This window comes from Pseudophryne corroboree, chromosome 6, assembly GCF_028390025.1.
Source record: "Pseudophryne corroboree isolate aPseCor3 chromosome 6, aPseCor3.hap2, whole genome shotgun sequence".
Classification (NCBI taxonomy): Eukaryota; Metazoa; Chordata; class Amphibia; order Anura; family Myobatrachidae; genus Pseudophryne; species Pseudophryne corroboree.
The window spans coordinates 815,771,566-815,796,212 of record NC_086449.1 but is presented as its reverse complement, the minus strand read 5'-3'; the positions used below and the strand labels follow the sequence as shown (position 1 = coordinate 815,796,212).

General features: G+C 50.7%; 1 protein-coding gene across 4 annotated transcripts in view; it reads left to right on the top strand.

The window, feature by feature from the left end:
• The window catches only part of ITPR2 (inositol 1,4,5-trisphosphate receptor type 2), a 490,021-nt gene that overhangs the window by 93,642 nt on the left and 371,732 nt on the right, over positions 1–24,647 (top strand). For all 4 annotated transcript variants that reach the window (XM_063929104.1, XM_063929105.1, XM_063929106.1 and 1 more), the window contains exons 4-9: positions 14,290–14,376; positions 15,727–15,885; positions 16,561–16,659; positions 16,746–16,829; positions 19,158–19,304; positions 19,876–19,971. In XM_063929104.1, coding sequence (XP_063785174.1) covers positions 14,290–14,376; positions 15,727–15,885; positions 16,561–16,659; positions 16,746–16,829; positions 19,158–19,304; positions 19,876–19,971 — 672 coding nt within the window. The remainder of the gene's footprint in view (positions 1–14,289; positions 14,377–15,726; positions 15,886–16,560; positions 16,660–16,745; positions 16,830–19,157; positions 19,305–19,875; positions 19,972–24,647) is intronic.

The window sequence follows — 24,647 nt, the reverse complement described above, 5'->3', positions numbered from 1 at the left end:
ACTGGTCACTGCGGCCTGGGCTCTGTATTGTACACTGGTCACTGGGGCCTGGGCTCTGTATTGTACACTGGTCACTGGGGCCTGGGCTCTGTATTGTACACTGGTCACAGGGGCCTGGGCTCTGTATTGTACACTGGTCACAGGGGCCTGGGCTCTGTATTGTACACTGGTCACAGGGGCCTGGGCTCTGTATTGTACACTGGTCACAGGGGCCTGGGCTCTGTATTGTACACTGGTCACAGGGGCCTGGGCTCTGTATTGTATACTGGTCACAGGGGCCTGGGCTCTGTATTGTACACTGGTCACAGGGGCCTGGGCTCTGTATTGTACACTGGTCACAGGGGCCTGGGCTCTGTATTGTACACTGGTCACAGGGGCCTGGGCTCTGTATTGTACACTGGTCACTGGGGACTGGACTCTGTATTGTATCCTGGTCACAGGGGCCTGGGCTCTGTATTGTATACTGGAACTGGGGCCTGGGCTCTGTATTGTACACTGGTCACAGAGGCCTGGGCTCTGTATTGTACACTGGTCACAGGGGCATGGGCTCTGTATTGTACACTGGTCACTGGGGCCTGGGCTCTGTATTGTACACTGGTCACAGAGGCCTGGTCTCTGTATTGTACACTGGTCACAGGGGCCTGGGCTCTGTATTGTACACTGGTCACAGGGGCCTGGGCTCTGTATTGTACACTGGTCACAGGGGCCTGGGCTCTGTATTGTACACTGGTCACAGGGGCCTGGGCTCTGTATTGTACACTGGTCACTGGGGCCTGGGCCCTGTATTGTACACTGGTCACTGCGGCCAGTGCCCTGTATTATACACTGGTCACTGCGGCCTGGGCTTTGTATTGTACACTGGTCACTGCGGCCTGGGCTCTGTATTGTACACTGGTCACTGGGGCCTGGGCTCTGTATTGTACACTGGTCACAGGGGCCTGGGCTCTGTATTGTACACTGGTCACAGGGGCCTGGGCTCTGTATTGTACACTGGTCACAGGGGCCTGGGCTCTGTATTGTACACTGGTCACAGGGGCCTGGGCTCTGTATTGTACACTGGTCACAGGGGCCTGGGCTCTGTATTGTACACTGGTCACAGGGGCCTGGGCTCTGTATTGTACACTGGTCACAGGGGCCTGGGCTCTGTATTGTACACTGGTCACAGGGGCCTGGGTTCTGTATTGTACACTGGTCACTGGGGACTGGACTCTGTATTGTACACTGGTCACTGGGGCCTGGGCTCTGTATTGTACACTGGTCACTGGGGCCTGGGCTCTGTATTGTACACTGGTCACTGGGGCCTGGGCTCTGTATTGTACACTGGTCACAGGGGCCTGGGCTCTGTATTGTACACTGGTCACAGGGGCCTGGGCTCTGTATTGTACACTGGTCACAGGGGCCTGGGCTCTGTATTGTACACTGGTCACTGGGGACTTGGCTCTATATTGTATCCTGGTCACAGAGGCCTGGGCTCTGTATTGTACACTGGTCACAGGGGCCTGGGCTCTGTATTGTACACTGGTCACTGGGGCCAGGGCTCTGTATTGTATACTGGTCACTGGGGACTGGTCTCTGTATTGTACACTGGTCACAGGGGCCTAGGCTTTGTATTGTACACTGGTCACTGGGGACTTGACTCTGTATTGTATCCTGGTCACAGAGGCCTGGGCTCTGTATTGTACACTGGTCACAGGGGCCTGGGCTCTGTATTGTACACTGGTCACACGGGCCTGGGCTCTGTATTGTACACTGGTCACACGGGCCTGGGCTCTGTATTGTACACTGGTCACAGGGGCCTGGGCTCTGTATTGTACACTGGTCACAGGGGCCTGGGCTCTGTATTGTGCACTGGTCACAGAGGCCTGGGTTCTGTATTGTACACTGGGGCCTGGGCTCTGTATTGTACACTGGTCACAGGGGCCTGGGCTCTGTATTGTACACTGGTCACTGGGGCCTGGGCTCTGTATTGTACACTGGTCACAGGGGCCTGGGCTCTGTATTGTACACTGGTCACCGAGGCCTGGGCTCTATATTGTATACTGGTCACAGGGGCCTGGGCTCTGTATTGTACACTGGTCACAGGGGCCTGGGCCCTGTATTGTACACTGGTCACTGCGGCCAGGGCCCTGTATTATACACTGGTCACTGCGGCCTGGGCTTTGTATTGTACACTGGTCACTGCGGCCTGGGCTCTGTATTGTACACTGGTCACTGGGGCATGGGCTCTGTATTGTACACTGGTCACAGGGGCCTGGGCTCTGTATTGTACACTGGTCACAGGGGCCTGGGCCCTGTATTGTACACTGGTCACTGCGGCCTGGGCTTTGTATTGTACACTGGTCACTGCGGCCTGGGCTCTGTATTGTACACTGGTCACTGGGGCCTGGGCTCTGTATTGTACACTGGTCACAGGGGCCTGGGCTCTGTATTGTACACTGGTCACAGGGGCCTGGGCTCTGTATTGTACACTGGTCACAGGGGCCTGGGCTCTTTATTGTACACTGGTCACAGGGGCCTGGGCTCTGTATTGTGCACTGGTCACAGGGGCCTGGGCTCTGTATTGTACACTGGTCACTGGGGCCTGGGTTCTGTATTGTACACTGGGGCCTGGGCTCTGTATTGTACACTGGTCACTGGGGCCTGGGCACTGTATTGTACACTGGTCACAGGGGCCTGGGCACTGTATTGTACAATGGTCACAGGGGCCTGGGCACTGTATTGTACACTGGTCACAGGGGCCTGGGCTCTGTATTGTACACTGGTCACTGGGGCCTGGGCTCTGTATTGTACACTGGTCACTGGGGCCTGGGCTCTGTATTGTACACTGGTCACTGGGGCCTGGGCTCTGTATTGTACACTGGTCACTGGGGCCTGGGCTCTGTATTGTACACTGGTCACAGGGGCCTGGGCTCTGTATTGTACACTGGTCACAGGGGCCTGGGCTCTGTATTGTACACTGGTCACAGGGGCCTGGGCTCTGTATTGTACACTGGTCACTGGGGACTTGGCTCTGTATTGTATCCTGGTCACAGAGGCCTGGGCTCTGTATTGTATCCTGGTCACAGAGGCCTGGGCTCTGTATTGTACACTGGTCACAGGGGCCTGGGCTCTGTATTGTACACTGGTCACTGGGGCCAGGGCTCTGTATTGTATACTGGTCACTGGGGACTGGTCTCTGTATTGTACACTGGTCACAGGGGCCTAGGCTCTGTATTGTACACTGGTCACTGGGGACTTGACTCTGTATTGTATCCTGGTCACAGAGGCCTGGGCTCTGTATTGTACACTGGTCACAGGGGCCTGGGCTCTGTATTGTACACTGGTCACACGGGCCTGGGCTCTGTATTGTACACTGGTCACACGGGCCTGGGCTCTGTATTGTACACTGGTCACAGGGGCCTGGGCTCTGTATTGTACACTGGTCACAGGGGCCTGGGCTCTGTATTGTGCACTGGTCACAGAGGCCTGGGTTCTGTATTGTACACTGGGGCCTGGGCTCTGTATTGTACACTGGTCACAGGGGCCTGGGCTCTGTATTGTACACTGGTCACTGGGGCCTGGGCTCTGTATTGTACACTGGTCACAGGGGCCTGGGCTCTGTATTGTACACTGGTCACCGAGGCCTGGGCTCTGTATTGTACACTGGTCACAGGGGCCTGGGCTCTGTATTGTACACTGGTCACTGGGGCCTGGGCTCTGAATTGTACACTGGTCACAGGGGCCTGGGCTCTGTATTGTACACTGGTCACAGGGGCCTTGGCTCTATATTGTATACTGGTCACAGGGGCCTGGGCTCTGTATTGTACACTGGTCACAGGGGCCTGGGCTCTGTATTGTACACTGGTCACAGAGGCCTGGGCTCTGTATTGTACACTGGTCACAGAGGCCTGGGCTCTGTATTGTACACTGGTCACAGAGGCCTGGGCTCTGTATTGTACACTGGTCACAGGGGCCTGGGCTCTGTATTGTACACTGGTCACAGGGGCCTGGGCTCTGTATTGTATACTGGTCACAGGGGCCTGGGCTCTGTATTGTACACTGGTCACAGGGGCCTGGGCTCTGTATTGTACACTGGTCACAGAGGCCTGGGCTCTGTATTGTACACTGGTCACAGAGGCCTGGGCTCTGTATTGTACACTGGTCACAGGGGCCTGGGCTCTGTATTGTACACTGGTCACTGGGGACTTGGCTCTGTATTGTATCCTGGTCACAGAGGCCTGGGCTCTGTATTGTATCCTGGTCACAGAGGCCTGGGCTCTGTATTGTACACTGGTCACAGGGGCCTGGGCTCTGTATTGTACACTGGTCACTGGGGCCAGGGCTCTGTATTGTATACTGGTCACTGGGGACTGGTCTCTGTATTGTACACTGGTCACAGGGGCCTAGGCTCTGTATTGTACACTGGTCACTGGGGACTTGACTCTGTATTGTATCCTGGTCACAGAGGCCTGGGCTCTGTATTGTACACTGGTCACAGGGGCCTGGGCTCTGTATTGTACACTGGTCACACGGGCCTGGGCTCTGTATTGTACACTGGTCACACGGGCCTGGGCTCTGTATTGTACACTGGTCACAGGGGCCTGGGCTCTGTATTGTACACTGGTCACAGGGGCCTGGGCTCTGTATTGTGCACTGGTCACAGAGGCCTGGGTTCTGTATTGTACACTGGGGCCTGGGCTCTGTATTGTACACTGGTCACAGGGGCCTGGGCTCTGTATTGTACACTGGTCACTGGGGCCTGGGCTCTGTATTGTACACTGGTCACAGGGGCCTGGGCTCTGTATTGTACACTGGTCACCGAGGCCTGGGCTCTGTATTGTACACTGGTCACAGGGGCCTGGGCTCTGTATTGTACACTGGTCACTGGGGCCTGGGCTCTGAATTGTACACTGGTCACAGGGGCCTGGGCTCTGTATTGTACACTGGTCACAGGGGCCTTGGCTCTATATTGTATACTGGTCACAGGGGCCTGGGCTCTGTATTGTACACTGGTCACAGGGGCCTGGGCTCTGTATTGTACACTGGTCACAGAGGCCTGGGCTCTGTATTGTACACTGGTCACAGAGGCCTGGGCTCTGTATTGTACACTGGTCACAGAGGCCTGGGCTCTGTATTGTACACTGGTCACAGGGGCCTGGGCTCTGTATTGTACACTGGTCACAGGGGCCTGGGCTCTGTATTGTATACTGGTCACAGGGGCCTGGGCTCTGTATTGTACACTGGTCACAGGGGCCTGGGCTCTGTATTGTACACTGGTCACAGAGGCCTGGGCTCTGTATTGTACACTGGTCACAGAGGCCTGGGCTCTGTATTGTACACTGGTCACAGGGGCCTGGTCTCTGTATTGTACACTGGTCACAGGGGCCTGGGCTCTGTATTGTACACTGATCACAGAGGCCTGGGCTCTGTATTGTACACTGGTCACAGGGGCCTGAGCTCTATATTGTATACTGGTCACAGGGGCCTGGGCTCTGTATTGTACACTGGTCACAGGGGCCTGGGCTCTGTATTGTACACTGGTCACAGAGGCCTGGGCTCTGTATTGTACACTGGTCACAGAGGCCTGGGCTCTGTATTGTACACTGGTCACAGGGGCCTGGGCTTTGTATTGTACACTGATCACAGAGGCCTGGGCTCTGTATTGTACACTGGTCACAGGGGCCTGGGCTCTGTATTGTATACTGGTCACAGGGGCCTGGGCTCTGTATTGTACACTGGTCACAGGGGCCTGGGCTCTGTATTGTACACTGGTCACAGAGGCCTGGGCTCTGTATTGTACACTGGTCACAGAGGCCTGGGCTCTGTATTGTACACTGGTCACAGGGGCCTGGGCTCTGTATTGTACACTGGTCACAGGGGCCTGGGCTCTGTATTGTACACTGGTCACTGGGGCCTGGGCTCTGTATTGTACACTGGTCACTGGGGACTGGTCTCTGTATTGTACACTGGTCACAGAGGCCTGGGTTCTGTATTGTACACTGGTCACAGAGGCCTGGGCTCTGTATTGTACACTGGTCACAGAGGCCTGGGCTCTGTATTGTACACTGGTCACAGAGGCCTGGGCTCTGTATTGTGCACTGGTCACAGGGGCCTGGGCTCTGTATTGTACACTGGTCACAGGGGCCTGGGCTCTGTATTGTACACTGGTCACAGGGGCCTGGGCTCTGTATTGTACACTGATCATAGAGGCCTGGGCTCTGTATTGTACACTGGTCACAGGGACCTGGGCTCTATATTGTATACTGGTCACAGGGGCCTGGGCTCTGTATTGTACACTGGTCACAGGGGCCTGGGCTCTGTATTGTACACTGGTCACAGAGGCCTGGGCTCTGTATTGTACACTGGTCACAGAGGCCTGGGCTCTGTATTGTACACTGGTCACAGGGGCCTGGGCTCTGTATTGTACACTGGTCACAGGGGCCTGGGCTCTGTATTGTACACTGGTCACAGGGGCCTGGGCTCTGTATTGTACACTGGTCACAGGGGCCTGGGCTCTGTATTGTATACTGGTCACAGGGGCCTGGGCTCTGTATTGTATACTGGTCACAGGGGTCTGGGCTCTGTATTTATACTGGTCACAGGGGCCTGGGCTCTGTATTGTATACTGGTCACAGGGGCCTGGGCTCTGTATTGTATACTGGTCACTAGGGCCTTGGCTCTGTATTGTATACTGGTCACAGGGGCCTGGGCTCTGTATTGTATACTGGTCACTAGGTCATGGGCTCTGTATTGTATACTGGTCACAGATGCCTGGGCTCTGTATTGTACACTGGTCACAGGGGCCTGGGCTCTGTATTGTACACTGGTCACAGAGGCATGGGCTCTGTATTGTACACTGGTCACAGGGGCCTGGGCTCTGTATTGTACACTGGCCACAGGGGCCTGGGCTCTGTATTGTACACTGGTCACAGGGGCCTGGGCTCTGTATTGTACACTGGTCACAGGGGCCTGGGCTCTGTATTGTACACTGGTCACAGAGGCCTGGGCTCTGTATTGTATACTGGTCACAGAGGACTGGGCTCTGTATTGTATACTGGTCACAGAGGCCTGGGCTCTGTATTGTATACTGGTCACAGAGGCCTGGGCTCTATATTGTATGCTGGTCACAGAGGCCTGGGCTCTGTATTGTATACTGGTAACAGGGTCTGGGCTCTGTATTGTATACTGGTCACAGAGGCCTGGGCCCTGTATTGTATACTGGTCACAGAGGCCTGGGCCCTGTATTGTATACTGGTCACAGAGGCCTGGGCTCTATATTGTATGCTGGTCACAGAGGCCTGGGCTCTATATTGTATGCTGGTCACAGAGGCCTGGGCTCTATATTGTATGCTGGTCACAGAGGCTGGGCTCTGTATTGTACGGTTACAGAGGATTGTACATGTGTTCTTTAAGTTGCTCTATAGTATAGAGTGCTATGTTGTTACACATGACTCCACTATATTGTACAGAGCGCTGCAGCTTCTGAATATGGCGGCAACATTGAAAATAAGGTGTCACAAGTGCTTATCAGAAGCTACGTGTACAGAACATTCCCGTACATTGTTGTATTCACCATTCACTTCAGTGCTTGCTCAATAGGCTTTAAGAACGTGCTTTATGTTATAAACTGCCTAAAATAAATGTTCTCTGCAGTTTCCACATATTTTCCTTTGGTTTTCAAAAACTGTAGTTGAAAGGTTTATGCCAGGACGTTCGTTTTTCAGTCTTCTGTGTCACGTGGCCTGAGCCTACCCCCGGCCAAAATGGTGCATACACATCAGCTGCAGGGTGGCTCTCCACCGCTCTCTCTCCCCAGTCCTGACCCTTAGGGGATGTCAGGTGACAGCTGCAGTCTGGCCCCTCCACCGCTCTCTCTCCCCAGTCCTGACCCTTAGGGGATGTCAGGTGACAGCTGCAGTCTGGCCCTCCACCGCTCTCTCTCCCCTGTCCTGACCCTTAGGGGATGTCAGGTGACAGCTGCAGTCTGGCCCTCCACCGCTCTCTCTCCCCTGTCCTGACCCTTAGGGGTTGTCAGGTGACAGCTGCAGTCTGGCCTTCCACCGCTCTCTCTCCCCAGTCCTGACCCTTAGGGGATGTCAGGTGACAGCTGCAGGCTGGCTCTCCACCGCTCTCTCTCCCCAGTCCTGACCCTTAGGGGTTGTCAGGTGACAGCTGCAGTCTGGCCCTCCACCGCTCTCTCTCCCCAATCCTGACCCTTAGGGGTTGTCAGGTGACAGCTGCAGTCTGGCCTTCCACTGCTCTCTCTCCCCAGTCCTGACCCTTAGGGGATGTCAGGTGACGGCTGCAGTCTGGCCCTCCATCGCTCTCTCTCCCCAGTCCTGACCCTTAGGGGATGTCAGGTGACAGCTGCAGTCTGGCCCTCCATCGCTCTCACTCCCCAGTCCTGACCCTTAGGGGTTGTCAGGTAACAGCTGCAGTCTGGCTCTCCACCGCGCTCACTCCCCAGTCCTGACCCTTAGGGGTTGTCAGGTGACAGCTGCAGTCTGGCCCTCCATCGCTCTCTCTCCCCAGTCCTGACCCTTAGGGGATGTCAGGTGACAGCTGCAGTCTGGCCCTCCATCGCTCTCTCTCCCCAGTCCTGACCCTTAGGGGTTGTCAGGTGACAGCTGCAGTCTGGCCCTCCATCGCTCTTTCCCCAATCCTGACCCTTAGGGGTTGTCAGGTGACAGCTGCAGTCTGGCCTTCCACCGCTCTCTCTCCCCAGTCCTGACCCTTAGGGGATGTCAGGTGACAGCTGCAGTCTGGCCCTCCATCGCTCTCTCTCCCCAGTCCTGACCCTTAGGGGTTGTCAGGTGACAGCTGCAGTCTGGCCTCTCCATCGCTCTTTCCCCAATCCTGACCCTTAGGGGTTGTCAGGTGACAGCTGCAGTCTGGCCCCTCCATCGCTCTCTCTCCCCAGTCCTGACCCTTAGGGGTTGTCAGGTGACAGCTGCAGTCTGGCCCTCCATCGCTCTTTCCCCAATCCTGACCCTTAGGGGTTGTCGGGTGACAGCTGCAGTCTGGTCCTCCACCGCGCTCTCTCCCCAGTCCTGACCCTTAGGGGTTGTCGGGTGACAGCTGCAGTCTGGCTCTCCACCGCTCTCTCTCCCCAGTCCTGACCCTTAGGGGTTGTCAGGTGACAGCTGCAGTCTGGCCCTCCATCGCTCTTTCCCCAATCCTGACCCTTAGGGGTTGTCGGGTGACAGCTGCAGTCTGGCCCTCCACCGCGCTCTCTCCCCAATCCTGACCCTTAGGGGTTGTCGGGTGACAGCTGCAGTCTGGCCTCTCCACCGCTCTCTCTCCCCAGTCCTGACCCTTAGGGGTTGTCAGGTGACAGCTGCAGTCTGGCCCTCCATCGCTCTCTCTCCCCAGTCCTGACCCTTAGGGGTTGTCAGGTGACAGCTGCAGTTTGGCCCTCCATCGCTCTTTCCCCAATCCTGACCCTTAGGGGATGTCAGGTGACAGCTGCAGTCTGGCCTTCCACCGCTCTCTCTCCCCAGTCCTGACCCTTAGGGGTTGTCAGGTGACAGCTGCAGTCTGGCCCTCCACCGCGCTCTCTCCCCAATCCTGACCCTTAGGGGTTGTCGGGTGACAGCTGCAGTCTGGCCTCTCCACCGCTCTCTCTCCCCAGTCCTGACCCTTAGGGGTTGTCAGGTGACAGCTGCAGTCTGGCCCTCCATCGCTCTCTCTCCCCAGTCCTGACCCTTAGGGGTTGTCAGGTGACAGCTGCAGTTTGGCCCTCCATCGCTCTTTTCCCAATCCTGACCCTTAGGGGTTGTCAGGTGACAGCTGCAGTTTGGCCCTCCATCGCTCTTTCCCCAATCCTGACCCTTAGGGGATGTCAGGTAACAGCTGCAGTCTGGCCTTCCACCGCGCTCTCTCCCCAGTCCTGACCTTTAGGGGTTGTCAGGTGACAGCTGCAGTCTGGCCTTCCACCGCGCTCACTCCCCAGTCCTGACCCTTAGGGGATGTCAGGTGACAGCTGCAGTCTGGCCCCTCCACCGCGCTCACTCCCCAGTCCTGACCCTTAGGGGTTGTCAGGTGACAGCTGCAGTCTGGCCCTCCACCGCTCTCTCTCCCCAGTCCTGACCCTTAGGGGATGTCAGGTGACGGCTGCAGTCTGGCCCCTCCACCGCGCTCACTCCCCAGTCCTGACCCTTAGGGGTTGTCAGGTGACAGCTGCAGTCTGGCCCTCCACCGCTCTCTCTCCCCAGTCCTGACCCTTAGGGGATGTCAGGTGACGGCTGCAGTCTGGCCCCTCCACCGCGCTCACTCCCCAGTCCTGACCCTTAGGCGTTGTCAGGTAATTTTCCAGTCTGCGTCAAATCTTCCCAGAGTCCAGGTAAAAGGATTCCACTGAGAGGAAGCCGACAAGCCGGTTTTGGACAATGCTGGTAAACCTAATAATGGATAGTTATCATGTATAGTGTTATTATCCCTCTGTATTAGATAGTAGTAATGTGACACACCAGCCACAGGCGCGCAGACCCATACCAGGGCTACAATTATGTCACCTGGATAGTCTATAGCCCTAGGTGTGTCATTCTGTCGGCTCCGATTACTCCACCCCAGGGTAACGAGACAGCACCATGTAACATAATGCATATCAGGAAACCTTTCCTTTAGGAAATGCAGGGGCAGGACATATCTCAGGGTCAGCTGGTGTGCCGTGGTTGGTGGTCTGGTTAGCATTACTGTCTCACAGCATCGGAGGTCATGAGTTCAGTTCCAGACAAAGGCAATATATGTGTGGGGTTTGTATGTTCTCCCAGTGTTTTTGCGAATGCTCTGATTTACTCCCAAACTCCCAATGCATACTGGTAAGGTAATAGGCTTCTGATAAAAAAATATTTACTCTAGTGTGTGTGTGTATGTGGTAGGAAATGTAGATTGTAAGCTCTACTGGGACAGGGGCTGAAGTACACACTTGTTCAATCCCAGCTGATTGGGTAGAATGGTTCTGATCAGCCAGGCTCTTTGTGTACCCAGCTGTGACTCTCTCTGCACATGTTACATCTGCACCACCTGCAGTGCAGCATGGCTTTATTCAATTGCTAACTTTTATGGTTTGCTAACGAACCTGAATAACTCGTTATGTGTGCACCATACCAATAACTGTTGTTATTATTATTATTATTATTATTATTAATAATAATAATTAGTTAGACCAGAGGTTCCCAAACTGTGTGCCGTGTTCCTGGGGTGCCTCGGGACACTTGCAGGGGTGCCCTGGGTTGGTGGTTAGACCCAAGGCAGCTGTATCACCACCATTCCATCGTTCCAAAGACTTTCACTATTCCAAGTGGTTATTATGTGAGGTATGAGGTGGCACAGTGTCATATCCACGAGGCCCAGACAAATGTTTATCTATCAACATGCCGGATAATGATGATGTCATTATTATTAGGCATCACAGATATTACAGGGTCAGTAGTTGGATATCGCTAGTAGTAGTTGGGTCCTACACCTCCGGAATAAGGGAATCAGACCCTCAGATCCAGGTCTCCTCGCTCCGGACCTTGTGTAGAGGCCACACGTGTTTCCTGCTGCTGTTGTATGACAGAGACATGCGAGGGTTGGCAGGAAGCTGGTGTGTGTGTGTGTGTGGGGGGGGGGTCACACTCACAATACGCACTGGATGTGCCAGGCCGGTCTGTAGTTCAAGGCCTCGTCGTGTGGGAGGTATGACCTTTCCAAGCTGTCTCAGTGCTGAGTCCCCTGTGTGTGATTGTGGCCTGTGTATGACACAATGCCCTAATTACATCACCAGATAGTCATTCAGTGTTACATGGAAATTCCGTCTTTGGGGAAAACACCTATTATCGCTGTACCACGGGTAACATTGAGGATACAAAATTGTCCAAACATCGATCAAACATCGTCCAAACATCGACCCAGATCAATTTTTATGAAATTAATATACCCCTAAATCCCACATTTACTAACAGATGATTTTGGACATTTTTTTTTTAAATCTGTCAAAAATCATGTTAGTTAATGTGTGATTTAGACCCTGAAACACAAAATCGATCAAAAATCGACCCAACATCGCCCAAAAATCCTTCAACATCGACCCAAATCTACTGTTAGTACATATATCCCCCAGTGTCTGTGAAATCATACGTTCAGAAGATACCGATTGGTAACGGCAAGTTAGTAGTGATAGGCATATTGGTGTTTATCTGATAAATTGTCTTTTTATGTACTGTGTCTGGTACAGGGGGATATACAAGCCGCACGTCACTTTATGCAACCGCGTCTTGTGCCTAATCGCCTATGGCATATCACATTTTTTGGTCCTTTCTCCATGCCCACCAGTGATGCCGCCCCAGTCCCTAAGCTTCGCCCACAAGCTATTGTGATGTAAGAAGGTTATCGCGCCTCATTTAGTTATCGAATGAGTGGATATGATGGTCAGATAGTTATATTCCGGTTGCAGCGGGTTCCTTTGTTACAGATCCTTTGGCAGTTCCGATCGCAGCCGGCGCTAGTCCCTACATTTTTGTATTTGATCCTAAGTGCTGCAGTGGGGTCATCAGTCTTAACTCCTGGTTACTTGTCTCTTTCCTTTATTAAGAAAGGTCCCACGAAAGTTTAGGGAGCTCTGTACTTCTTCAGGAGGCTGGCCAGGCCTAAATGAGGGTCAGTCAGTTTACAATGAAAGACTGGTGTTTGGCCTCCCAAGCTGTGCCTGCTGTAACAGGGACAGGTAAATGGTGGGCTTCACGCTGCTTTGTGGGTCTTTAATGGACACATCTGCAAAAGCTGCAGTAAAGCATAGCTCATTGGCTGTCCCACGACCAGTTCCCGATCCTGGTGGGCCTGTCACACTTACACCCTCACACGGAGGCACTCAGTGGCCTCGCCCTCACTTATAATAACAGTTTGCAAATAAAGAGAAAATATTTTCGTAGGAGAAGGGATGAAATCTGCATTTTGTGTGCTATAAGAGATACGCTGCATCAGTGTCGGACTGGGGCATGTAGGGCCCACCGGGGGAATGCAGTGGTAGGGGCCTATGTTAGGGGTGTGGCCAGCCTGCAGAGGGTGTGTGGCTTGCACCCACATTGGTTTGACTAACCGTTAGAGAGTGCAACGTCTGGGCCCCTTCATAAATATATACAGTAAATTCAGCTGTTGCATGCATGATAATGTACCAGATTAATGCACTGTAGAAAATACACCATAGTCCAGTATAAGGTTACATATGTATGATGTATAATTCAAGTGCACAGTCTGGAACCTGATCCTTAGAGCAGGAGGTGGGGGCCCAGGAAGTGGGGCCCACCGGTGGTTTCCCCTGTACCCGTGTGTGCCAGTCCAAGCCTGGGCAGCATGCAGAATGGCATTATGGTTGCTGAAATAAAGAATGAAAGGTGGTTTGCCGATGACAAGGCAAAGATAATGAGTATTTTCCTTACGTCTGTATTTTTGGAGATTATTTATTTACAGTCTGTTATATAGCGCTTTACTATTGGAAACAACAGTGATAGAATAAAACCGGGTAATTGCAGACAGTCAGAGGTAGTAAGGCCCTGCTCGCAAGCTTACGATTATAACTGTATATTGACTAAGAGCTAGTTAAGCATTAAAGTGTAAATGATCTTTTTCTTGCTCCTTTGTGGCGCCCCGGCAATTGCAGTCCAAAACCTTTTTCCAGGCAACATCCGGTGCTGCGTGCAGGTAATGGTGATGTTCCAGACCAATAGAAACTCAGAACAGATGATCCGGCCACTTGGCATCTGTGCTGAGCAAGCGAGTGTCAGCTCTTGGGCCGAGATGCAATACCATGTGTTGCCGGCTTAAGCGTTTTCATTGAGGCAAGGACCGGCTGCGTAGTAACAATAAGGACATGGACTGTCCCAGCAGCAGCGGATGAAACCATCACTTAATTCTGACCAATGGCAGTTAGCTTTTATTACAATAAGCTGTGTAACGTTTGCCGTAATGAATGTGTTCCACGTACTGTACCCTGGCTGTAGTGATCCGCAGTTGCGTTCATGCACCAGACCCATCGTAGCGCAGATCCACAGCTGGAAAGAGAAAAAGGACCAAGTGCCATTTAAATCTGTCACTGTCCCTCCATTTGTATTTTCCCCTGAACTTAGTAGATAATTAATATCGTAAACGTTTATCAAAGCGAAATAAAGAAGAACTGGAATGACGCGCGCCGGTATTATAGAATTCAGGGACCGTTACACTGTAATTCTCATATATTTTATCCTATCCTTTGCTATATACCCTATGCCGTGTCCCCATGCCCACTTATAGTGTATACTGTATAGCTTTATGTTGTCTGTGTCCTTGCAGCACGCCGCTGAGTTGGAGCAGAAACAAAATGAGTCTGAGAACAGAAAGTTGCTGGGAGAAATTGTTAAATACAGCAATGTTATACAGGTAAGGGTAATATACCGCAGTGTTATACAGATAAGAGTAATATACCGCAGTGTTATACAGGTAAGGGTAATATACAGTAGTGTTATACAGGTAAGGGTAACATACAGCAGTGTTATACAGGTAAGGGTAATATACTGCAGTGTTATACAGGTAAGGGTAATATACAGCAGTGTTATACAGGTAAGAGTAATATAACGCAGTGTTATACACGTAAGGGTAATATACAGCAGTGTTATACAGGTAAGGGTAATATACAGCAGTGTTATACAGGTAAGGGTAATATACAGCAGTGTTATACAGGTAAGGGTAATATACCGCAGTGTTATACAGGTAAGGGTAATATACCGCAGTGTTATACAGGTAAGGGTAATATACCGCAGTGTTATACAGGTAAGGGTAATATACCGCAGTGTTATACAGGTAAGGGTAATATACCGCAGTGTTATAAAGGTGAGGGTAATATACGGCAATGTTATACAGGTGAGGGTAATATACCGCAGTGTTATACAGGGAGCGCAATCCCACAATATACACAGCACTAAAGAAAGCTGCTGCACAATCCCATGATATACACAGCACTAGGGAAAGCCGCAGCACAATCCCATGATATACACAGCACTAGGGAAAGCCGCAGCACAATCCCATGATATACATGGCACTAGGGAAAGCCGCAGCATAATCCCATGATATACATGGCACTAGGGAAAGCCGCAGCATAATCCTATGATACACACAGCACTAGAGAAAGCTGCTGCACAATCCCATGATATACACAGCACTAGGGAAAGCCGCAGCACAATCCCATGATATACACGGCACTAGGGAAAGCCGCAGCACAATCCCATGATATACACGGCACTAGGGAAAGCCGCAGCACAATCCCATGATATACATGGCACTAGGGAAAGCCGCAGCACAATCCCATGATATACATGGCACTAGGGAAAGCCGCAGCATAATCCCATGATATACATGGCACTAGGGAAAGCCGCAGCATAATCCTATGATACACACAGCACTAGAGAAAGCTGCTGCACAATCCCATGATATACACAGCACTAGGGAAAGCCGCAGCACAATCCCATGATATACACGGCACTAGGGAAAGCCGCAGCACAATCCCATGGTATACACGGCACTAGGGAAAGCCGCAGCACAATCCCATGGTATACACGGCACTAGCGAAAGCCGCAGCACAATCCCATGATACACACAGCACTAGAGAATGCTGCAGCGCAATCCCATGATATACACAGCACTGTTCATTTACGCCGATATGAAAGCAGTGCGTAGCATCTGAGATGTCGCTGTGATGCGTCCGTCCTCAGCGTGTGACTCCTCTTCCTGCAGCTACTGCACATCAAGAGCAACAAATACCTCACGGTTAACAAGCGTCTTCCGGCGCTGCTGGAGAAGAATGCCATGCGCGTGTCTCTGGATGCGGCCGGGAACGAGGGCTCTTGGTTTTACATTCAGCCGTTCTGGAAGCTGCGGAGTGAAGGCGACAATGTAGGTGCCATCGGAACCGCCTGTAACGGAGCAAATTACAAAATGTGCTAATATTTATGTCACTCATTTCTACATGTTGGATATTCCTGATTCCCCGACCCAGGCGTCGGGAGATCGGGGAATTGTGGCAATCAGCTGCAACTGATCGACTGATTGATGCAATTCCCAGATCCCTGGACATCTGGGTCGGGGAATCGGGGTAATAAAACGTATTTCCAAGATTGTCCGATCCCAACGGAAAAATGGTTGGATTTGGCAAATTGAGGATTCTTAACGTGCAGAATTTCCACTATGTTCCTGACTGATTGCTGATCATCGTTGGCTGCCGATCGGCGTATCGTATTTAGGAATCTGTACCCTGATGTATGGCCCAAATTATTAGATGTAATAGTTTTTTTTAAATATCCTTTTCTAGCAGGCTCACTATAGAGAAGGGGCTGTAATAATATGTACAATATGTAAAAAGCGGGACCTCTCTTCTGATGTGCCTCACCTCTGATTACCTCGTGCCTCTTACCATTGTCAGGTATTGCCCGTGGGACCACAAGTATGTGCCAGTGGCGGCAGCCAGGCATCCTGTGGTTGTTGTTTTGCAACATTTGTGCCCAAAATACAATCTTATAAGAAGTCTCTCATGCAGTTATCACTTGTGCCCTCTTGTTGTCTATTTTGCAGGTATTGGTGGGAGATAAGGTGGTCCTGATGCCGGTTAACGCCGGCCAGCCGCTGCACGCCAGTAATATAGAACTTCTAGATAATCCCGGCTGCAAGGAGGTAACTTATTCCTGGACCTTACAGACTCGCAACAACGATCGCTCACCCCCCGGGAAGCAGGGAATAAACCTTTGTCTGTGTTACAGGTGAACGCCGTCAATTGTAACACCAGCTGGAAAGTCGCCCTGTTTATGAAGTACAGCGACTATCGGGATGACGTCTTGAAAGGGGTGAGTGACCGGCGTCTCCGGTAATCATAGCTGGACCGCATATGTACCAGGAGATTTCCTGCTATTCCCTGTACGGCTCCCAAACAGGACACTGCTGGGAATTGTATCATCTGATGGCAGCAGAGACTGGAGGGTAGTACATAAAAGTGGATGAATGGAACACTTACCTGGTCTTTGGGAACAACCTTAATACTCCATATTCTATATCACTTTCGTCGTCTTCTGACCAACCTTTGACCAATGAGTAGGAATTCTCTTTTTTTTTTTCTCCCATCAACTCACTTAGAGGGGGTATTCAGTTAGCGCCGTTTTTTTCGCTATTTTTTTGGGTGAATGAGGATTCGCCCTATTCATTAGCAGGTCCGTTTTTTCGCCTAGGCGAAAAATTTGTCAGGAGCGAAAAACACGTGGATCGGCGAATCCACGTGGTTTGGCACCTGCGTCGGCGAAAATGCGGGACATTATTCGCCGTTTTTGAGGCATGTGAAAAGGCACTCAGGGGCATGAAATTAGCAGAGCTAATTGAATACACCCCTAAGAGGGGACATGATCAACATTTACAAATATATAAGTGGACCTGTTTTTGGTAAGATCAGCACAGAGAACACGTGGTTACTCGCTTAGGTTAGAGGAGAGGAGTTTCCGCACATTGAGGTGAAAAGGTTTTTTCACAGTAAGGACAATACGTGTTTGGAATTCCCTGCCTGAGAGAGTAGTAACAGCGGACTCAGTCAACACCTTTAAGAATGGGTTAGATAAATTCCTGTTGGATAAAGATATTCAGGGTTATGGTGCGTAGTCACGCACTACAGTTATTAAAAAAAGAGGAATAAAACACAACGGCCAGCATCAGACAAAATTAGTCCAAAAATAATACAGCGTAGGAGAACACAAATAGGTTGAACTCGATGGACAAATTGACGTTTTTCAACCTCAGATACTATGTTACTATGTAATCAACATAGTTTCTGACAAGTCGGGAATTCCTGATTTGTCGGAAAAAAGAAGCCGTCATAGAATAAGTCGGAACCCCTTCCGACCTAAGACAGTCGGAAACTGCCGTCTTTCCGACAAGACTGCAGTTTCTGACTTCAATTGAATACTTTAGAGTTTATTAAGATGCCAGTGCTAAAAATCAGGTAACGAACTCCATATTGCTAATTGTAAAGATAATGGAAAGCTAGTGAGTTCTGTTTTTCTAAAGGTCACAGAACTACGTAATGACCTCCTCAGTGTTCCTAGAATGCTGCAATTATATGCAATGAGATCGGTACTCACATTCTTATAGAGATTATATAATAATACTAAGGGGAGGGGGGTGGGAACAGATTTTTGCAGGGAGATTTCCACTATAGTCCCTCAAGGAGAAATCTGTTTTTTTTTGTTTTTTTTTTTTTTTAATGATATGCAGATATTGTTAATTAAAATAAAAAAAAATCTGAATAATTGCACGAGTATGGTTTCACATGTTATATAGTATGCTAAACACCTCGGTGGAAATTGTAACCACACCCACCATTGTTCCCCTCTCTGTATGCACGCTGTATACCAGGGAGAGGGGCTGGTGGGGGTAGGACACAGAGTTATCCGTATGATAATAGTTATTGGGGATTATGGGGGTCATTCCAAGTTGATCGCTCGCTTGCAGTTTTTAGCAGTCGTGCAAACGATATGCCGCCGCCCACTGGGAGTGTATTTAGCTTAGCAGAAGTGCAAACGAAAGGATCGCAGAGCGGCTACAAAATTTTTTGTGCAGTTTCAGAGTAGCTTCAGACCTACTCCTAGCTTGCGATCACTTCAGACCGTTCAATTCCTGATTTGACGTCACAAACACGCCCTGCGTTCGCCCAGCCACGCCTGCGTTTTTCCTGGCACGCCTGCGTTTTTCCGAACACTCCCTGAAAACGGTCAGTTTACACCTAGAAACGCCCTCTTCCTGTCAATCACTCTGCGGCTGCCTGTGCGACTGATAAACATTGCTAGACCCTGTGTAAAACTACATTGTTCGTTGTAATAGTGCGTCGCGCGTGCGCATTGCGCCGCATGCGCAGAAGTGCGTTCTTTTTTTTAACATCATCGCTGCACAGCGACCGAATGCAGCTAGCGAACAACTCGGAATGACCCCCTATGTCATAGGTACGAAGTGTAAGGGACCGGCGCGTTTGCAGCAAGTTCGCCATAAACATAAAGCGGCTTTAAATTTAGCGCAGACTTGCTGAAAACACGACCGTTCCAGGCACCGAGGAACAATGTTTATATTTAATAATACAAGGTTCTCTTTGTTGTGTTTAAACACTGTTGCCCCTCTTCTCCCTGTCGCCCTTACAGGGTGATGTGGTCAGGTTGTTTCACGCAGAACAAGAAAAGTTCCTGACCTGCGACGAGTATGAGAAGAAACAGCACATCTTCCTGCGGACCACCTTACGCCAGTCGGCCACGTCTGCGACCAGCTCCAAAGCCCTGTGGGAAATAGAGGTATAAATCCTGATGACATCCAGCAATGTCTCCAGAGACCAGGAAGATTTCTTAGCTGCTGTTTACGAGTCTTGTCTCTGTCTGTTTTGGGCGTTGGGAGCCTCGCTGATCAGCAGCTGCGTTAGTTAATACGGTTTGAGTTCATGGATTCATCTTCCTCTGTTGGGATCTGAGGGAGGTGCGTCGGCATCTGGGGGCGATGTGTCTATTCTTGAAATCCCACCGCTGTGTATCACATGATCTGCCTTTGCATGTACGCCATGTGCAACAGCAATGGAGCCTAGTACTGCGCGCTTCTGGCGCTTTTGAGTGGAAGTGAGCGGCAAGATGAGTTTTATCACTGATCGTCGGGCAGCGGTGGCTTCGTGCGTGTAGTCACAGATGCCGCAAATTGCAGTAAGGACTATGGCTAAATCTGCATTGTGCGGACAGGTGTGTGTGTGTATGATGAGGCGCAGTCTGTGGGATGCAGAGAGAAGCCGACAAGATGGAGGCAGATACTGACTCGCTGCTGTTTCTGTCCCTGTTATTAGCTGCACCGGTACATCATGTATTATCCTTTATCCTGCAGGTTGTGCACCACGATCCCTGCCGAGGAGGGGCCGGCCAGTGGAACAGTCTGTTCCGGTTTAAACACTTGGCTACTGGGAACTACCTGGCGGCTGAGGTGAGTGAGACACCTGTATACTCTCTCTGACCGGAAACATGGGGTCTTGTATGAAGAGCAGTAGGGACGGACATTTACTAAGCAGTGATAAGAGCGGAGAAGTGAGCCAGTGGAGAAGTTGCCCCATCAACCAATCAGCACTGAAGTAACATCTATAATTTGCATACTATAAAATGATACAGAGCTGCTGATTGGTTGATGGGGCCACTTCTCCACTGGCTCACTTATCCGCTCTTATCACTGCTTAGTAAATGTCCCTCTTAGTGCTGCGACCGGTGACATTGGCGTACAACAAGTAGAAGTATACCGCTTTTACCCACAATGCTCGGCTCACAGCTCTATGAGAGATGGCGCCTGCGTATCCTTACACCACAACTGCTCTCTGCTACTCACGTCTTACTGAGATCTGCGCGAAAGTCGCTCCCCAGCCGGTTCCATCCCACTCTAAGTTCTAATTGTGACCAACAACGCACTCCGCAAGGCAGCTGCCAATCCTCCGCACAGGGGAGATTCCTTCCTGCTGAACTATCCATTGTATGAGTGAGATGTAAATATGGCTGACGCCAGAGTATCCAGAGGTGCTGATATGCCTGCATGCTCTGCGCACCAGCGCTATGGATGAGTTATGTGTGTAATGCTCTGCGCACCAGCGCTATGGATGAGTTATGTGTATATTGCTCTGCACACCAGCGCTATGGATGAGTTATGTGTGTAATGCTCTGCGCACCAGCGCTATGGATGAGTTATGTGTATATTGCTCTGCACACCAGCGCTATGGATGAGTTATGTGTGTAATGCTCTGCGCACCAGCGCTATGGATGAGTTATGTGTATATTGCTCTGCACACCAGCGCTATGGATGAGTTATGTGTGTAATGCTCTGCACACCAGCGCTATGGATGAGTTATGTGTATATTGCTCTGCACACCAGCGCTATGGATGAGTTATGTGTATATTGCTCTGCACACCAGCGCTATGGATGAGTTATGTGTATATTGCTCTGCACACCAGCGCTATGGATGAGTTATGTGTATATTGCTCTGCGCACCAGCGCTATGGATGAGTTATGTGTATATTGCTCTGCACACCAGCGCTATGGATGAGTTATGTGTGTAATGCTCTGCGCACCAGCGCTATGGATGAGTTATGTGTGTAATGCTCTGCACACCAGCGCTATGGATGAGTTATGTGTATATTGCTCTGCACACCAGCGCTATGGATGAGTTATGTGTATATTGCTCTGCACACCAGCGCTATGGATGAGTTATGTGTATATTGCTCTGCGCACCAGCGCTATGGATGAGTTATGTGTATATTGCTCTGCACACCAGCGCTATGGATGAGTTATGTGTATATTGCTCTGCACACCAGCGCTATGGATGAGTTATGTGTGTAATGCTCTGCACACCAGCGCTATGGATGAGTTATGTGTATATTGCTCTGCACACCAGCGCTATGGATGAGTTATGTGTATATTGCTCTGCACACCAGCGCTATGGATGAGTTATGTGTGTAATGCTCTGCGCACCAGCGCTATGGATGAGTTATGTGTATATTGCTCTGCACACCAGCGCTATGGATGAGTTATGTGTGTAATGCTCTGCGCACCAGCGCTATGGATGAGTTATGTGTATATTGCTCTGCACACCAGCGCTATGGATGAGTTATGTGTGTAATGCTCTGCACACCAGCGCTATGGATGAGTTATGTGTATATTGCTCTGCACACCAGCGCTATGGATGAGTTATGTGTATATTGCTCTGCACACCAGCGCTATGGATGAGTTATGTGTATATTGCTCTGCACACCAGCGCTATGGATGAGTTATGTGTATATTGCTCTGCGCACCAGCGCTATGGATGAGTTATGTGTATATTGCTCTGCACACCAGCGCTATGGATGAGTTATGTGTGTAATGCTCTGCGCACCAGCGCTATGGATGAGTTATGTGTATATTGCTCTGCACACCAGCGCTATGGATGAGTTATGTGTATATTGCTCTGCACACCAGCGCTATGGATGAGTTATGTGTATATTGCTCTGCACACCAGCGCTATGGATGAGTTATGTGTGTAATGCTCTGTACACCAGCGCTATGGATGAGTTATGTGTGTAATGCTCTGTACACCAGCGCTATGGATGAGTTATGTGTATATTGCTCTGCACACCAGCGCTATGGATGAGTTATGTGTATATTGCTCTGCACACCAGCGCTATGGATGAGTTATGTGTGTAATGCTCTGCACACCAGCGCTATGGATGAGTTATGTGTGTAATGCTCTGTACACCAGCGCTATGGATGAGTTATGTGTATATTGCTCTGCACACCAGCGCTATGGATGAGTTATGTGTATATTGCTCTGCACACCAGCGCTATGGATGAGTTATGTGTGTAATGCTCTGCACACCAGCGCTATGGATGAGTTATGTGTGTAATGCTCTGTACACCAGCGCTATGGATGAGTTATGTGTGTAATGCTCTGCACACCAGCGCTATGGATGAGTTATGTGTATATTGCTCTGCACACCAGCGCTATGGATGAGTTATGTGTATATTGCTCTGCACACCAGCGCTATGGATGAGTTATGTGTGTAATGCTCTGTACACCAGCGCTATGGATGAGTGATGTGTGTAATGCTCTGCACACCAGCGCTATGGATGAGTTATGTGTGTAATGCTCTGCGCACCAGCACTATGGATGAGTTGTGTGTAGGCCTGCATGCTCTGCAAACCAGCGCTATGGATGAGTTATGTGTGTAATGCTCTGCACACCAGCGCTATGGATGAGTTATGTGTGTAATGCTCTGCACACCAGCGCTATGGATGAGTTTTGTGTGTAATGCTCTGCGCACCAGCGCTATGGATGAGTTTTGCGTGTAATGCTCTGCGCACCAGCGCTATGGATGAGTTATGTGTGTAATGCTCTGCACACCAGCGCTATGGATGAGTTATGTGTGTAATGCTCTGCACACCAGCGCTATGGATGAGTTGTGTGTGTGTAATGCTCTGCACACCAGCGCTATGGATGAGTTATGTGTGTAATGCTCTGCACACCAGCGCTATGGATGAGTTATGTGTGTAATGCTCTGCACACCAGCGCTATGGATGAGTTGTGTGTAATGCTCTGCACACCAGCGCTATGGATGAGTTATGTGTGTAATGCTCTGCACACCAGCGCTATGGATGAGTTATGTGTGTAATGCTCTGCACACCAGCGCTATGGATGAGTTGTGTGTGTGTAATGCTCTGCACACCAGCGCTATGGAAGAGTTGTGTGTGTGTAATGCTCTGCACACCAGCGCTATGGATGAGTTATGTGTGGAATGCTCTGCACACCAGCGCTATGGATGAGTTATGTGTGTAATGCTCTGCACACCAGCGCTATGGATGAGTTCTGTGTGTAATGCTCTGCACACCAGCGCTATGGATGAGTTCTGTGTGTAATGCTCTGCAGACCAGCACTATGGATGAGTTCTGTGTGTAATACGCTGCGCACCAGCGCTATGGGTGAGTTATGTGTGCAATGCTCTGCACACCAGCGCTATGGATGAGTTCTGTGTGCAATGCTCTGCACACCAGCGCTATGGATGAGTTATGTGTGTAATGCTCTGCACACCAGCGCTATGGATGAGTTCTGTGTGTAATGCTCTGCACACCAGCGCTATGGATGAGTTCTGTGTGTAATACGCTGCGCACCAGCGCTATGGATGAGTTCTGTGTGTAATGCTGTGCACACCAGCGCTATGGATGAGTTCTGTGTGTAATACGCTGCGCACCAGCGCTATGGATGAGTTCTGTGTGTAATGCTCTGCACACCAGCGCTATGGATGAGTTCTGTGTGTAATACGCTGCGCACCAGCGCTATGGATGAGTTCTGTGTGTAATGCTCTGCACACCAGCGCTATGGATGAGTTATGTGTGTAATGCTCTGCACACCAGCGCTATGGATGAGTTATGTGTGTAATGCTCTGCACACCAGCGCTATGGATGAGTTCTGTGTGTAATACGCTGCGCACCAGCGCTATGGATGAGTTCTGTGTGTAATGCTCTGCACACCAGCGCTATGGATGAGTTCTGTGTGTAATACGCTGCGCACCAGCGCTATGGATGAGTTCTGTGTGTAATGCTATGGATGAGTTCTGTGTGTAATACGCTGCGCACCAGCGCTATGGATGAGTTCTGTGTGTAATGCTATGGATGAGTTCTGTGTGTAATACGCTGCGCACCAGCGCTATGGATGATTGCATTGCTCTGATTGCGCAGCTCTACTGAGTATGCAGGCGCTATATAGATAGCAGAAAATGAGTCTCTCAGAATAATCTTTTGACTGATTTACCGCTGTGCTATAAGTGACGGATTACCTCTCTCATCGTCACACCCTCCCTGCGTTTCCTCTCACCTCTCTGTACATGCGTTTAAAGTTTCTCAATGTCACCCAGACTGCACTGCGTTGTCTCGGCATGCAGGCTCAGCACTGATTGGATGCGGGCCAGACACAGCGGCGTTGCTTAATGTAGCACATTGTGTTTGGTTGACATTTGCATGGGGATCCTGGCTGACAGTGCCCTGGTGTAGTGTGTGTATAGGGGCAGCTGGAATTGGGCAGGGGAGTAATGAGTTATATGGGGGGTGGGTAAATCATTCTTTCTCTTCTCTGAAAATACCTCATTTTAGGC